Below are 16,519 nucleotides of genomic sequence, written 5' to 3'. Positions count from 1 at the left end.
TTGTGGTCTGCAGAGTCCGAACTCCTTAACATTACGACACAGACCTGCATGATCAGATGGCACCTGTTCCTCTGTCCCCGCCACCAGGTATCCGCAGGAGCCACTGGATTCCTCTGAAGCGCCCAGCCCTTACTGCCATCGCCTCTGCCCTTCCCCTCTCTCCCTGGAATTCTCTCCCACCTAATTCCGGACTGGCAAACCTGCCCGAAACCACCTTTAGCTGAAGAATAGTTGAGAGAGACAATGGTGGCAGTCCGAACACCCAGCCGAGGAGTGCTCGGCGCTGCCTGCGGCCAGGCCGTCCAGAACCGGAGGCGAGGGTCGCACGCCAGGCCGTCCCCGCTCCCTCCCCGAGCGTCGCGGCGGGTCCGGACCGCACGAGCCCCCTGCTGCCCCCGTTTCCGGGCCGGCCGCCCGGGCCGCGCTCGCACAGCTGCAGCCTGAGGCCCCGGGAGGCGGCGGTCCTTCACGCCTGCGGCAGGACAAACACCGGCATCCAGCGCCTAGACACCGTCCCGACCGCAGAACAGCGTGGGAACAAAGAGGTTCAAGGGCGGCGCCCGCCTGGGCAGCTACGGGACTGCGCGACGCAAGGCCCGAGAGCCCCCGCGCGGTTACTGTGGCGACGGGCCGAGGCGTCTCGCTCCGCCGGCGCCTGCGCGCCCCTCCCCTGCCCCTCCCCCGCCCACGGCGCCTGCGCGTCTCATTCTCGCTGCGGTTACGCAGGCCCCGCCCCTGTGAGCCGGGCCGGGTCCCGAGCGGAAGCGCCTTGAGCGGAAGCGGAAGTCAGCGAGGCGGCGGTGGCGGCGGTGGAGGCGACTGGGACTGGGGTGTAGCGGGCGCGTCTGCGGCTGGTGCTGGCGTATCTCTAGGTAGGGCTGGGCCCGAGGGCACCCGCGCGCCGTCCGGGCCCCTCCCGGCTTGTGTGACCGTCTGTTACCCGCGTCCGACCCTTGTGCGCGTCGAGCCCCTGCCCGCTCCCGGATGCCATCCTGGCCTTGCCTCTGTCCTTGTCACCGCGGCTGCGACGTCATGGGATCTTCGCGTCTCCGCCGCCGGGCCGGTCGTCACCCCGGTCCCTGAGCAGAGCCCCCCCGCTGGGCCCTAGTCCCCGTCGTCGCCTTGCCTCCTGCATTTTGAGGTCATCTCTGACCCAGACTCCCTCCCTTAAGATGTGTGTTTTGCTCCTGTGTGTCATTGTTGGGTCAGGTCTGCAATTCACAGCTGCACGACTCTTCTGGTCGTCTCTGGAAAGACGTTCTCTGATCTCTTAACACTTTTCTCTCATCTGTGGGCCATCCCTGAGTCGGGGCCCCAGTTTGTTCTGGACAGACAGACATCGTTCCCTGCCAGCAGGGAGTTTCCCGACCAGTGGGATAACACTGATCGTCAAGCAGATCCCACAATGCAGAAGGAAAAGGTTACCTTAGAGGGTGAGTTGGCCAGGAGGGGCCAGGAGGTTTCCATAAAGGGGGATTTGAACAGTTTTGAGTAAGTAGGAGTTGGGAGATGAACGAGGGCTGAGAGCCAATTCCTGGAAGTAAGAACACGAATATTTAAGATATGAAGGTTTCAGACAGTCTGACATATTCAGGGAACTGGGAGTTGCGCATTTGAGAGACAAGAAACGTTGGTTAGGGATGGGGAATGGCAGGAAGGAAGCTAAAGAGAATGTGGGACAAGGAATTGATGTGATCAGATCTTAGCATTAAAGAGATTAAGTCTGGCAGATAGGGATGCGGTTCAGGGTGGCTGCAGACAGGCAATAGGCTTTCGTAGTCTTTCAGGAACTGGAAACCCCAAAGTGGTAGTGGAGAGAACCTGGAGGTAAAGAAATGAGAGGGTGGGCTTTCTGATGGCTTCAGCCCTTGAGTAGAGAAGTGCAGAGAGGGAAAAGCCCAGAATGGGGACCATGTCTGGAGCAGCAGTGTCCTAACCACCATCTCCCAAATATGTGAGAGCATCTTATCCGCAGCTTTACTCCCAAGTTCCTCTATGTCTAGGGTCATGCATTTATTTTTAAGCTGTCTCTGGCCTCCCCTCCACGTAGGCTCTTTGACCTACCCGTCTTTGGACTTTGCTGTTAGGAGCCACCCTCTGCCACTACAGCCTTCCCACACACTCCGTGTTCTGATGTCTTCATCATCCTATTTCTGCCATCTCACAGCTCCATTAATAATGGGGTTTTCCCCTGACTGTACCATTACTTTTGTTTTGGAGCTCTAATTGAGCCTTCTTACCCTTGTATTCTTGAAAAACACCAACGCCATAGCTGGGTCAGTGTTCTCACTGCTCATTTTCATACACACCCTCCCCCCCTACACACACACACCCCATTTTGTGACTACCTTGACCTTATCTCCCAGTTTTTTTGTTTAGTTTCTGACCACCTAATCTTCCAGACACATTGAAATCTGATCTCCTGTGGCCCACTGAGAAAACTACAATAGGTGACATCTGTGGTAATGTAGTTTTTAGCATTCTGAGATTCTACCCCATCCATGAACTTGATTCTGGATATCATTTATGGGGCAGATTTACTATAAAACTAATGGAATTCAGGTTTTTGGGTCTGTCATTTGCATGGGCCCTACCCAAGCACTGCGACTTCAGAGATCTTGTGTTTATAATTTGTATTCTTTTTTGAAAAGAGGGTTCCCAAATGTTATGTTTCAAGTCCTTCACAACTTAGATTTCTGCAAAACTGGCTGTTTGTCATATTCCGCCTTCATATTTGCATTTTTGTCCTTCAGACACCCTCTCTTCCCTTTTCCACCTCCTACTCCTTCCCCTTCTAGTGTGTGCTTTTTATTTAGGCAGGGAGAAAAATATGTGAATGAATGGAACTGATCAAGTTCCTGCCATAACCTGACTTTATTTAGCTCTGGTGTCAGGAGGGAGATGTCAGAGCTTAGTAACTCAGCATGTTGGGCAGTATCTTTGTAACTTCTTTGTTGCAAGCTTAAATGCCTGTATTGTTAGATTTATTTCACTGCTGAATTGCCACCCCCTTTAAGAAAAGGTTGATGCCAAGAAGGATAGTCGGCTTAATTGAAATCATAAAAGCGGCTCTTAACTCCATGCAAACTAGGGTTACACACTATGTAAATTCACACAGGAATTTATTGCAAGTTTTGATTTATTACTTTAAAAATGCCACCAATTATTTTTACAGAGCTTTATAATGGGTATAAATAACTTTTAATTTGTGTTCTGTTGGAAAATCTTCAGATTTAAAACATGTTTAAAGTTTAAATTATTTATGCAAATATAAGGTATTTCTAGAGGAGTTTTTAGTAGTAGTTTTAAATCTCCCTAATATGAGAAGTAAATAATTATCTTATTTTTACAAATAAGGAAATCAGTAATTTACAAATAAGGAAATCAGTGGTATGCAAAAAGGTTAAATGATTCGTCTTCAGCTGTACAGTAAATCAGTGCCTCTGCTAGCCAGAAAAACCAGCTGTTGAGTACTGTTTTCTTTATAAACAAATATTAATAAAGGGTAATCTGTTTTAGTCAGCTTTTACCAAATTATATCCTTTGGTATATCCATGTATTACACACATCTGTGCACATCTGTATGTATCTACACACTAGGTTCTATAAAAGTGGGCAGTGTTAATACTGTTCCTATTAGGACTTTAGTCCAAATAATTAATTCAATATGTATTTGTGCAAAGTATTATAAAGTCATTTACAATAATACCATGTCTAACAATGACAAGAGGATACTAACTTTTTGGACAGCAGAGGAATTTTCTGGCTAGATGAGGTATTTGCCCATTAAGCACCTAAATATCCCATTTAGGATGGAAATCTTCCTACAGTATATCATTTCTCTATGTTTTTTTTTTTTTTTGAGATGGAGTCTCAGTCTGTCACCCAGGCTGGAGTGCAGTGGCATGATCTCGGCTCACTGCAACCTCCACCTCCTGGGTTAAAGCAATTCTTCTGCCTCAGCCACCTGAGTAGCTGGGAGTATAGGCACCTGCCACAGCACCTGGCTAATTTTTGCATTTTTAGTAGAAACGGTGTTTCACCATCTTGGGCAGGCTGGTCTCGAACTCCTGACCTTGTGATCCACCTTCCTTGGCTTCCCAAAGTGCTGGGATTACAGGCATGAGCCACTGTGCCCAGCCCTCTTATGTTCTTAAATAGAATATGCTGACTGTTATGTAAACTTTCCTCAATTTTCTCAAGTGACCATTTTAAATATAATTTGTTATGTTGTGATGTGAACAGTAGTACTGGTTGGGTTCTTGAGGAATATACAGCTGTTTCCTGTGGGAATTTTCTGCATCTTTCCCCCTTTTTGTTTTTTGAGACGGAGTTTCGCTTGTTACCCTGGCTGGAATGAAATGGTGCCATCTCGGCTCACTGCAACCTCCGCCTCCTGGGTTCAAGCTATTCTCCTGCCTCAGCTTCCCAAGTAACTGGGATTATTACAGTCATGTGCCACCACGTCTGGCTAATTCTGTATTTTTAGTAGAGACCAGGTTTCTCCATGTTGCTCAGGCTGGTCTCAAACTCCCAACCTCAGGTGATCCTGACCTCATGTTGCTCAGGCTGGCCTCGGCCTCCCAAAGTGCTGGGATTACAGGCGTGAGCCACCGCCGGGCACATCTTTCCACTTTTTAAAGTTTTCTGTCAGATTCTTGCTTTGGGTCAGCTGTTAACACTTCTAACTGCTGTCAGTTTTCCTGTCCAAAGTTGTACCTTTATATTTTTCTCTGCTATGGGTTTAGGAGCTAATTGTTAGAACTGATTTAAAAAGGAGTCCGAAGATGATAATAAGAGCCTAAGTGTCTTGTGAACAAGTTGTTGATGCTGCATCAGCTTCTAAGGGGTTTTATAGAGCACAGTGTGGGTAGGAAAGGCCAAGGGCACCCGAGTTCTGGGTTGCTGGGAAAAGCTGGAGACTTCTTTATTCCCAGTCCTCCTCTTAGGGCCCACCCATAGACTAGTGACTAGGAATAACATGAGAAGGAGAGGTCTCAGGTAAGGACACATCTGACAGAGTAGCTCTGTGGTGAGGCCTTTTCCCTACTGGCAGCACGCAGCAGTGGCCAGATCACTAACCTACAGCAGTGCTGAGTGAAGGTTATGGCCTAGTGAGAGGAAGCCTGGCTATGGAGTCAGGCAGATTCAAATCCTGGCCTCCTTGTTAATTATTGCTGTGGCTTCAGGCAGGTGACTGCACCTGGTACAAAGTTTGCTGCCCCTACAAAGCTACTCCTGCCTTCTTTGCTCCTAGAATGTGTCTGACCAAAGAAGCTGCACAAAACTGTTGGTGTGCTCTAATCCCGGCCAGTGGGACTAGAGGGGTTGCCATGGGGCTTTTGGAGTAGACTGCACACACTTAGACAGTTGGGTACATTTCGATACATGTGTTACAGCTCCCACTCAAAGCGCTCTGCTTTTCAGAGGACTCGGAGTCTTTATTTACCGCCTTCCTCAGTGTTCATGGTCTTAGCTGGGGACTTGTCTTATTCATTGCTATATCTACAGCTCCTAACACAGACCTTGGAGCACAGAAAATCCTGAATGAGTATGAGTGAATGTGGGAATTTGGTGGAGTTTAGATCTTTATCTGTGGGGTATAGAAGAGGGTCTCTCTGCCCTTCTTTTTCTTTTGTGATAGGAAGTGGCCCTGAATCCCTCTAGCCTTGAGATTCTCCCAGAATAGGGAGAGAGAGTGGATACTGAACAACCATAACAACTGGTTCATGATGGACCATCTGTCTCCACTCTTGCCTGCCTCCACCCATCCCCACAACACAGGCAGAGCAGTGTTTCCGAAATACACTTGATTGAGTCTTGAGTGACATCCCATTTCCCTTTGGATAAAGTGTAGACGTTTCAGCGTGGTTTGCCAGGTCTTTCACTCATCTGGCCCCAGCTTTTCCAGCAGTATCTCATCTCTTCATCTTCCCTTAAAGTAGGTTCTAGACACACTGAAGATGTTTTTTTTTCCCATTTCTGCATTTGATGAACAAATTTATGAATACAATTGCAAGTTAAACTACTTAATCGAGCAGATGTTTAAGCACCTAGTAATTGAAAAAAAGATACCTTAAGGACATCTAAAGCATTTCCTCCTAGTTGCTCAAGCCTCCCTCTGGCCACACCTGCCTGTCTTCAGGCCTTGCCTTGAGCACTCTTTCCTCAGGGGATTGTCTTAGAGCCCAAAGGGAGGTTGGCTTTCCCTGCTGAAAATTCCCCAGTGAAAATTACCTTCTCTGCCCAGTACTTGTGTCCAAGAGACTGTTGCCTGCTGGAGGGCAGGGACCTCATTTGTCTTGTTCATAGCTCAGTGTCTACTCCAATGCCTGACATGAAGGTGCTTGCTGAATGAGTAAGCCAAATGTATTTTCAAATAAAATTACCTGGTATTGTTGAAGAGAACTGAATATTCATGAGTTACAAGTGGGTCTACTCTTGATACAATGCTGTTGGAGAACAACTACCAGTGTGCCTATGCTGTGACTCAGCAACTTCTTGTCTAAGATATTAAGGAAATGATCAGGGGTCTCTCAAAGATTTATATACAAGGATGCATTTCATATTCTTAGTTATGGCATGCAGTATCAGAAATAACCCAGGTGTTCTCCAGTGGAGTTAAGAACTCATGTCCACATGGTGCATCTGCTATATATGACACTGTGGGAGAATAGTAACAACATGAGTTGGGAATATATTTATAACAAATTAGTCACAAAAATAGATTATAAAAGTATGATCTCAGTTTTAGAAGCAGTGAATAGTAGAAAAAGGCTAGAAATATGTAAAATGTTGAAAAATATTTTCCTTTTTCTGAATTTTCTGCAAAAACATGGTTAATTTTTTTATCAGATTTTTTTTACAAATTAATATATTTCCCAATATTAAAAAGTAATCTAGCTTATAAAAATTTTGAATACAGTAAAACCTTACTGAAATTTGTCTTTGTTTTAAATTTTTTGATAATTTTAGAATTTTGACACGTTGGGCTGATTTTCCTAACTTTTAAGCAATTGATAAATATGTTTGATAAACAAATTTATGGTATAATTATAAATAAAATAGTACCACAACAATGTATGGGGCAGATCTTATGATCCTCGTTTGCAGATAAGGAAAATGGAAGTAATATGCTTAAGTTTTCAGTATCACTGTTACTAAGTGGCAGTTAGAATCTGGACTATTGCATTTTATTCTGGAACTTTTTCTTTTATCAACAAAACTCTGCCTGTCATTCTCCCACCTCCCCTGTGACATCTGCTGGCACCAGTGGTCATGGCCAGACTGTTCTGAGATATCCTCCAGGGCACCCTGAGTCTAGACATCTATTCCTAGAAATTCTAAAATACATAATAGCTATAGGCTTTCTTTGAGGTACCAGTGTTAAAATTCTGACATTTGTTCAAACAGTAGGAAGATTTTACTCAGTGCTATGGAGGGGCGAGATCTGGCTCAACTCTGAATCAGTGAGAACAGCTGGGGATTTACAACGAAGGAGCAGAGTGAGGGGTGAGGGGATGGGAAATTTCTAAGGGAAGATAACAGGGATAGGGAGATTCTTGCTGTAGGCAGCCCAGCATGGTCAGATATCAAAGGTGGGTTCTCTTTAAATTGACTTAGCAGGATTCTTGCTAAAAGCCCCAGACTGAGGCCTGGTAGAGAAGAGGGCTCAAGGGCCCTAGCAAAGTGTGGTCAAGGTGAGAGTCTTTATCCGTGGTTGGGAATTCTTGTAAAGCTCAGCAGTTTAATGAGCCGTGTATGGAGAGCTTCTGAAGCATCAGACCAACTTAACTGGCACCCACCCTTAGTTTATTTACCTGGTTATTTGTGCATTCATAAATAATAAACCTTCAGCAGATACTATACTGTGTGCTGGCAAGGGATAAATATTAATCTCTTGGGATTTTTGGCCCCTGTTCTCACCCAACAGGTGTTTAAGTGGTCCTTGTGAGTTTCACCTTTTAGGCAGGGGAGGAGAGGAAAGAAGAAACAACAGACCTCAGATACTCCAAGTCAAGCAGTGGGGGAACATCACTGGGAGAGCCTGGGCCCAGATCCAGCCGGAAGTTACCACTGAAAGAAAAATTACTTCATACTAGGAAAGAAAACAAGAGAAAAGAAGACTTGATGTTTTGTGCTGTTGTGCTGGGCTATTGTTTCAGACTCACCCAACATTATTTTATTTCTTTTTTTTTTTTTTTTGACAAGACGGCGTTTTCACCATGTTGGTTGGGCTGGTCTTAAACTCCCAACCTCAGGTGATCCACCCGCCTTGGCCTCCAAAGTGTTTGAATTACAGGCATGAGCCACCAGATTGTTTAATTTTCTAACAGATTTACCTCTGTTTGACTTTGCTGCTTACTCTCTGTTAGAGTACAAACATAGTGATATTATATGCTGGTTTGTAGATTCGAGAAACGAATTATTTCTGTGCAAAGATTATGGCTTTATTGTCTCCAGCTTACCACCCTCATTCCAGTGAATCCTTGCTAATGGACTCTGTAAGCTTGAGCTCCTCCAGTGCTCTGATCCAGCTTCCCTGTCTCTTATACACTCTTGCTCATTACTGCTTGTATGAGTTAATGTCTTTTAGCTTTCGACAGTTATGCTTTGACATGGTTTGGATGCTGGGGGTGTGTTAAGGTGATTAAAGCAGCCAGCTATTGGTTGTCCTGCAGAGGCTGCTGTCTGTGTGGCAAGTTTCCTTGGGCTCTCCATTAAGTCCAACATCCTTGTGTCCAGAGTGACCCTAGACAAGTCGTCCTTACTGTGTGTACATTCGTTTATGCTGAGCACATCGCTCTTAACCTCAAGTGTTTGTAAGTTGAAAGATTATACTGCCGGGCGCGGTGGCTCACGCCTGTAATCCCAGCACTTTGGGAGGCCGAGGTGGGTGGATCACGAGGTCAACAAATCGAGACCATCCTGGTCAACATAGTGAAACCCCGTCTCTACTAAAAATACAAAAAATCAGCTGGGCATGGTGGTGCGTGCCTGTAATCCCAGCTACTCAGGAGGCTGTGGCAGGAGAATTGCCCGAACCCAGGAGGCGGAGGTTGCAGTGAGCCGAGATCGTGCCATTGCACACTCCAGCCTGGGTAACAAGAGCGAAACTCCGTCTCAAAAAAAAAAAAAAAAAAGAAAGATTATACTAAAGGAGTTTCTGGATTTCTCTTTCCTCTTTCCACTTCCTGGTTTACTGGCAACTCAATACCCAGAACTGGTCTGGCTGTTAAAGAAGAATGAGCCAGCCCTGGGAATAAGGCAGCCTCCAGCTGTACCATCAACCTGCCATAGCTACTGCCATTGCTTTGTTTCCCAGACCCTTTGTAAGCTGCTTGAGGACAGTGATTCTAATTCACACTGCTTCTTTGACCATAATTGAAGCCTGTAACTTATTGATTCCTGATTTCTCTTTATACATTGTCCTTGGATTAATTCATTATTCATTCAAATACTGGGCCTGTCCCATGCAGATGTTGTGCTAGGTGCTGGGATAAGACAGGATGGTGAGGCCCACCTTCATGGGTGGGATTCCCAAAGGGTCCCAGGCCCTGTTTGGGGCAGTTAGACTCGTCCCTAATGAGAAATAACTTTTGTTTTCTTTCTAAACAACAATTACCTAGATAATGAAAATTTACTATATAATTTGCAGGTGGAATGAGTTTTATATACACATATTATTTTCCCCAGTCATCCTATAATAACCACCTTTAGAGAGTGAAAAGCCTGCATATATGTTTTTAGCAATGAAAGGCTTAAAAAAGAAAAAAAAAATTAAAGCAATATCCACAGAATCTCTGTCTTTTCAGACATTTTATCCCCTACCTCATTAATTGCATTGATGATATACTGTACTGAAATACCAGAAGTTATCCTCTAGTATCACAGGTTCCCAAAACCTTTGCTACCCCAATATTTCTTTGTAAGTCCGATAGAAGAGCACTATACTGTCATACTACTGAAGTAACTCATGATTCATAATGTGAGAAATTGGCAGTATGAAAGGAAGAACCAGTAACTGCTTAATTAAAAGTGAGCTTTTTACTACTGGGATGAAAAGAAGGAAAAACATTTTAATACAATCAATGTCAAGGACTGAGCCTGACTTACTGTGAAAGAGAGAATGTTTTGAGCAATTCATTGTTGTTAGTTGCAGTTTTAGTAGAAAATGCTTGAAATAAAAAGTCCTTTTTTTTGGTAAGGGAAGGGGCAGCTGCCCCAAATATGGCAAAAGCCGCTGTGCAAATGGGGCTTCATCTTTCTGGAAGTGAAGAAAGAAGATTTATTTGGCTCCCTTGCCCAGCTTTCTCTCCATGTGTGCCTTGGCTTCCTGTGTGTCTTGAACAGTCTAACCAGCAACTCTGACAACTGCCTGGCCTGAGAGCCCACTGGCTGCTGGCTTCTGACCGTAGTGGGCATATAGTGGACCTTAGGGCCTGGCTTGCAGTCAGGTTCAGTCCTCTGCTTTGACTGTATTCAAATGCTGATTCCTTATTTTTCCTTCTTGCTGTCCAGGGTCTCTCCTGGGCCCACAGCAGCCAGCACAGGGCTCAGTGAAAGGAGTGAGGCCTTCCCTCGAAGCATAGAAACCAAGTCACACTCCAGATTTGTGAGGCTTATCTTTGGTCAGCTCATCAGCAAACCGTGCAAGACCTGTTTAATTTAAAGCCAGGCATAGAGCAGTAGTCTAGAGCTGGTGAAATCTAAGCCTTCTTTTAAAATCCGTTTTGACCAACCTTTTATGTATTCTTGTATTCCCTTCCCAACACCTGTCTCCTGCCTCCTATGTTGAAATAACAAATGAAAAAAATACCCTTTTTCAGTAAAAGGAGTGTGCCCTTCCTGGACATTGGATCCATGCCCAGGGATTCAAAATGTGGAACCACCTTGTAGTTGAGATAATCACATTATAAAGCCCAGTTTTCACTTTAAAAACTCAAATACCTTGGCTGTGTTTCCAAGATAAACTCTACAAGAAACAATACTGTAGTGATTTGGTGTATATGTATTAATGTATCCCATTATATTTAGTAATTTCATGAGCGCGCCTTCTCTAAATTTCAACATAAAATGTGTGCTATTTATGTTCACCCAATGTTTGCAGATTTTCTTAATGTAATGAAAATTTCATTACTGTGGCTATTAAATGAATACCCTCATATTCTACTGTTAGGAGCTAGAGTCCATTAAAAATCAGTAAATTCTGGCTGGGCACAGTGGCTCATATCTGTAATCCTATCACTCTGGGAGGCTTTGGCGAGAGAATCACTTAAGCTCAAGAGTTTGAGACCAGCCTGGACAATACAGCATAGTGAGATCTTGTCTTTACTAAAAAATAAAAAATAAAAAAATTAGCCAGGTGTGGTGGCAGCTGAGGCAAGAGGATTGCTTGAGCCTGGTAGATTGAGGCTGCAGTGAACTGTGAGGATACCACTGCACTCCAGACTAGGCAATAGAGTGAGACCTGGTCTCCAAAAAAAAAAAAAAAAAAAAATCAGTGAATTCTTAGAAGATAGTCCTGTGAAGATGCCTTTTCTCAACCTAGTATTTATTGTTTCTTCATTCGTAAGATAGAACTGATAATATTTATGTCAGGGTCATCCTAAATATTAGAATGTATATGAGAAGTACCCACATCTGTCTGGCAGCTGGGAAATACCCTAAACATGAGAGATACTCATAGACTTAGTCATCTCATGACAGCTGCCTTCAGCCTGTCTAGGAGAGGCATCATTTGTTTTGTGTTGCTGTTTTGCATATTAAGAATTTTTTGTTGTGTTTTATCAAAGGCCATAAAGCCTGTATGACTCTTAAAGAAAACTATTGTCAAAAAAGCATAGATCATAAATATGTCAGAATGGAGTTTTTCTAACCATTGATGCACATCATTGCCTACTTGAAGAGCCCCTTTTATCATGTCATATACAATATTGTGCTCATACCTTTTCCAGATTCCAAATTCTAACTTAACTACTTTGTATCTGTTTTTAAATTTTCAAATGGGAGTTACTATGCAAAGTCAAGTCAGTCACTATCTCAGATATTACGACATTTGGCACAGTGAATTTTATGTGGCTTTCTTAACACCTCTATTCAGGTATATGTGACACATGTTTACAGTATATAGTTTGGTAAGTTTTAACATACACATATACTTGTAAAACCATGACCACTAAGTGGTGAATATATCTGTCACCCCTAGAAGTGTCCCCTTGGTAATCCTTCCCCCCCTCGTCTGTCCTCATTCCAGACTGATCTGCTTTCTGTCACTACAGACTAGCTTACCTCTTAATCAACTAGAATTTTATGTAAGTCGAATCATAGTGTATACTCTTTTTCATTGACTTCTTTTACTCTGACAAATTATCTTGAGAATCATCCATGTAGTGTGTTTTAATTTATTTTAGATTTTAACAGTAACTTGAGTTCCTAAAGAGAAACACTACTACTTTGAAAATTTAACCCCTTTTTGAATTTTATCAAGAAATCTCTTGAATGATAGTCTTAGTGAAAACATTGTGTTAATGAAAAGACTGCTACAATCTCTTGTCTTTGTGCAAGTCCAACTCAAGTAATTAACTTATACTTAGTAAAGTTCTTCATACGCTTGAATTGAGAACTCTTCAGGCTCCTAACCAGCATATCGTTACCTTGGAGACGAGAATGTTTTTGGAAACAGTGTGTTTGCTTTGAAAAGTGCTGTATGTCTAATGATAATGCCATAATTACTGATTAATTTATTTTCCTTTCCAGATCCTTTCTGAGAGTTCAGTTATGGGTGTGAGAGGCTTGCAAGGATTTGTGGGAAGTACTTGCCCACATATATGTACAGTAGTAAATTTCAAAGAACTGGCAGAGCACCACCGAAGCAAGTATCCTGGATGTACCCCTACCATTGTGGTTGATGCCATGTGTTGTCTTAGATACTGGTATACTCCAGAATCTTGGATCTGCGGTGGCCAGTGGCGAGAATACTTTTCTGCTTTGCGAGATTTTGTTAAAACTTTTACGGCGGTTGGGATCAAGTTAATATTCTTCTTTGATGGCATGGTGGAGCAGGATAAGAGAGATGAATGGGTGAAACGAAGGCTTAAGAACAACAGGGAGATATCCAGGATTTTTCATTACATCAAGTCACACAAGGAGCAGCCAGGCAGGAACATGTTCTTCATCCCCTCGGGGCTGGCTGTGTTTACGCGATTTGCTCTAAAGACACTGGGCCAGGAAACTTTGTGTTCCTTACAGGAGGCAGATTATGAGGTGGCTTCCTATGGTCTCCAGCATAACTGTCTTGGGATTCTTGGGGAAGACACTGATTACCTAATTTATGACACTTGTCCCTACTTTTCAATTAGTGAGCTCTGCCTAGAGAGCCTGGACACCATCATGCTCTGCAGAGAGAAGCTCTGTGAGAGTCTGGGCCTCTGTGTGGCCGACCTTCCTCTTTTGGCCTGCCTCCTTGGCAATGACATAATCCCAGAGGGCATGTTTGAGAGCTTCAGATACAAATGCTTATCATCCTACACCTCTGTAAAAGAGAACTTTGACAAAAAAGGTAACATTGTATTAGCTGTGTCAGACCATATATCGAAAGTTCTTCACTTGTATCAAGGTGAGAAAAAATTAGAAGAGCTATTACCTCTGGGACCAAACAGAGCTCTTTTTTATAAAGGAATGGCATCGTATCTTTTACCAGGACAGAAATCTCCTTGGTTTTTCCAAAAACCCAAAAGTGTAATAACTTTGGACAAGCAAGTTGTATCTATGAGTTCAGACCCTGAATCCAGGCAAGAAGTTCCGATGTGTACAGACCCTGAATCCAGGCAAGAAGTTCCGATGTGTACAGACCCTGAATCCAGGCAAGAAGTTCCGATGTGTACAGACCCTGAATCCAGGCAAGAAGTTCCCATGGGTACAGACCCTGAATCCAGGCAAGAAGTTCCTATGTGTACAGGCCCTGAATCCAGGCAAGAAGTTTTAATGTGGACGGACTCTGAATCTAGGCAAGAAATTATCATGTATACAGGCCATGAGTCCAAACAGGAAGTTCCTGTATGTACAGATCCTATATCCAAGCAAGAAGATTCCATGTGTACACACCCTGAAATCAATCAAAAATTACCTGTAGCAACAGATTCTGAATTTAAGCTTATGTGTACAAATCCTGAAATTAAACAAGAAGACTCTGCCAACGTGGGGCTTGAAATAAAGCAACAAGTAACCATGGTTTCAGACACTGAAATCTTAAAGGTATGTGAATATGCCCAGCCAATATGCCATGATTGAGAATATATCCACTGATGGATTTGTCAGGGAAGATCCATTACTGCCTTAGTGTTTGGGCACTGTGAGAGGATGCACAACAGAAGCCTGTAAGTCTCGTTAGGAAGTGTGACGTGTGTGAAAACTCATAAATAATGTTTGATACTGTCACATGAATATTATAGAAAAGTGCCATAAGAATATGAGAGACAAAGAGAACATTGTGGGTTAAAGTATAGGGAGAAGGCTGGGTGCAGTGGCTCACGCCTGTAATCCCAGCACTTTGGGAGGCCGAGGCAGGTAATCACCTGAGGTCAGAAGTTCAAGACCAGCCTGACCAACATGGTGAAACCTCATCTCTACTAAAAATACAAAAATTAGTCAGGTGTGGTGGCACACACCTGTAACTTCAGCTACTCGGGAGGCCGACGCAGGAGATTCTTCTGAACCTGGGAGGCAGAGGTTGCCGTGAGCTGAGATTATGCCACTTGTGCTCCAGCCTGGGCAACAAGAGCAAAACTCGTCTCAAAAAATAAAGTACAGGGAGAAGTTCCCCAAAGAGGTAGAACTGGAGCCAGACCTTAATGGTAGCCAAAATATGCATTGAATAGGCTAAGATGTGGGAGTTATAGAAGTAATAAAACTGTAGTGTTTTGAATCTGCATCACTGGGGGCACAGGGTGAAAGGTCAGGCTAGAGTGGGTTTTGCAGGAAGAAGCAAGAAGGAAAAAACAGGAAAAGGTAGACAATCATAGCCACATTGGGAAGGTTATTAAATAGCACAGGAGGAATCTGGACTTAGTTCTGAAAGTATTATAGAGCAAAGATTTTTGTTGGTGGGGGGGCACGACATACGAGTTCTGTGGTAGGTGTATTATATAACTTTTCTCATTAGATCCTCTCAACAGCTCTGTGAGGTAGACTTATCCTTGTTTTACAGAAGAGATCTGTGTCCACATAAATGTCTCAAAGGAACCTCAACAAGTTCTAAACCAAATTCAACCATCTTTTTTTTTTTTTTTTTGAGATGGAGTTTCACTCTTGTTACCCAGGCTGGAGTGCAATGGCGCGATCTCGGCTCACCGCAACCTCCACCTCCTGGGTTCAGGCAATTCTCCTGCCTCAGCCTCCTGAGTAGCTGGGATTATAGGCACGCGCCACCATGCCCAGCTAGTTTTTTGTATTTTTAGTAGAGACGGGGGTTTCACCATGTTGACCAGGATGGTCTCGATCCCTTGACCTCGTGATCCACCCACATCGGCCTCCCAAAGTGCTGGGATTACAGGCATAAGCCACCACGCCTGGCCCAAACTCAACCATCTTAACCACACACCTTTCCTTGTTCCCAGCACTGTGAGTGCCACCATCTTTCATCTAGTTGCAGCTACATAGATCTGTAAGGAAGCTCCTGCTCCTAGTCTGATGGAAAACTCAGGCCTGGGCAGCAGCTGCGCAGCTGAGCAGCTGTGTGGTAAGGCTTGGAAAGCAGTGATGTGAACATGCCAGCCAACCAGCCAAGGGCTTTCCTGGAACACCACTGTCACCTCCCACCTCCGAACCCTCTCTGTGTGCTTGTTTTGATCTGGCCCCCTTCCACCTCCTGGCTCTTGCTGCCATCCGTTATTTGTATATGGCCTTGCACGTGTCCTCTGTGGACTCGGGGTCTGTCTGTGAAAGCTGGTCTTCACAAACACTGGCTTGTATGCACCCTGCTGATAGGACCCTCCCTTGGCCTTTCCATTTGAGTTAATATGCTGGACATCCCACCCATATTCCGCTAGATTAGGTCAGACCACAGATGGCATCAGGTGTATTATGGAATAACGTAGGACTTGATTTTCACACTCATTGAGGATGCATTCGATTTTTTTAAGCAGGTATATTGATGTGATCAGATTTTGGCTTTTGAAACATTGCACTGCAGAGAGTGGATTTAAAGTGGCCATTGCAGAAACTCAGGTAAAATACAAAAGAGCTAGAATTAGGAAAATGGTAGTGGAAATAGAAAGACAGAAATTCAAGAAATGGTCTCAGCAGTGAAACTAATAAATAAGCCTTGCTGTGGAGATGAGGTTCCCTTGAGCACCGCGGATGGTAGATGCTGTTATCTAAGGAAGGAGGAGGAAAGGTTTTTACAGGGAGAATTAACTGGGTTATATTTGAGTTGAGTAGATGGCACCTCTAACACATGTTCTAGTGAAATATGGGCCTAAAGTTCTGTTACTGGCGGGAGACAGACATCTGGAAGTCA

The 16,519-nt window shown here is 44.1% G+C and overlaps 1 protein-coding gene across 11 annotated transcripts in view; it reads left to right on the top strand.

Annotated features, from left to right (window-relative positions):
- The first annotated feature begins 737 nt into the window (after positions 1-737).
- FAM120B (family with sequence similarity 120 member B) overlaps positions 738-16,519 on the top strand; it is a 118,607-nt gene continuing 102,825 nt past the window's right edge. For 8 of the 11 annotated variants that reach the window (XM_074397125.1, XM_074397126.1, XM_074397124.1 and 5 more), the window contains exons 1-2: positions 767-872; positions 12,760-14,256. In XM_074397125.1, the coding sequence (XP_074253226.1) occupies positions 12,781-14,256 (1,476 nt within the window). In that variant the 5' untranslated portion in view covers positions 767-872; positions 12,760-12,780. Of the gene's footprint in view, positions 873-898; positions 1,434-12,759; positions 14,257-16,519 lie in introns of those variants that run through there. The other 3 variants (XM_074397121.1, XM_074397128.1, XM_074397127.1) reach the window with 3 other exon arrangements.

This window comes from Saimiri boliviensis, chromosome 4 (genome assembly GCF_048565385.1).
Source record: "Saimiri boliviensis isolate mSaiBol1 chromosome 4, mSaiBol1.pri, whole genome shotgun sequence".
Taxonomy (NCBI): Eukaryota; Metazoa; Chordata; class Mammalia; order Primates; family Cebidae; genus Saimiri; species Saimiri boliviensis.
This window is presented reverse-complemented; position numbering and strand designations above follow the sequence as displayed.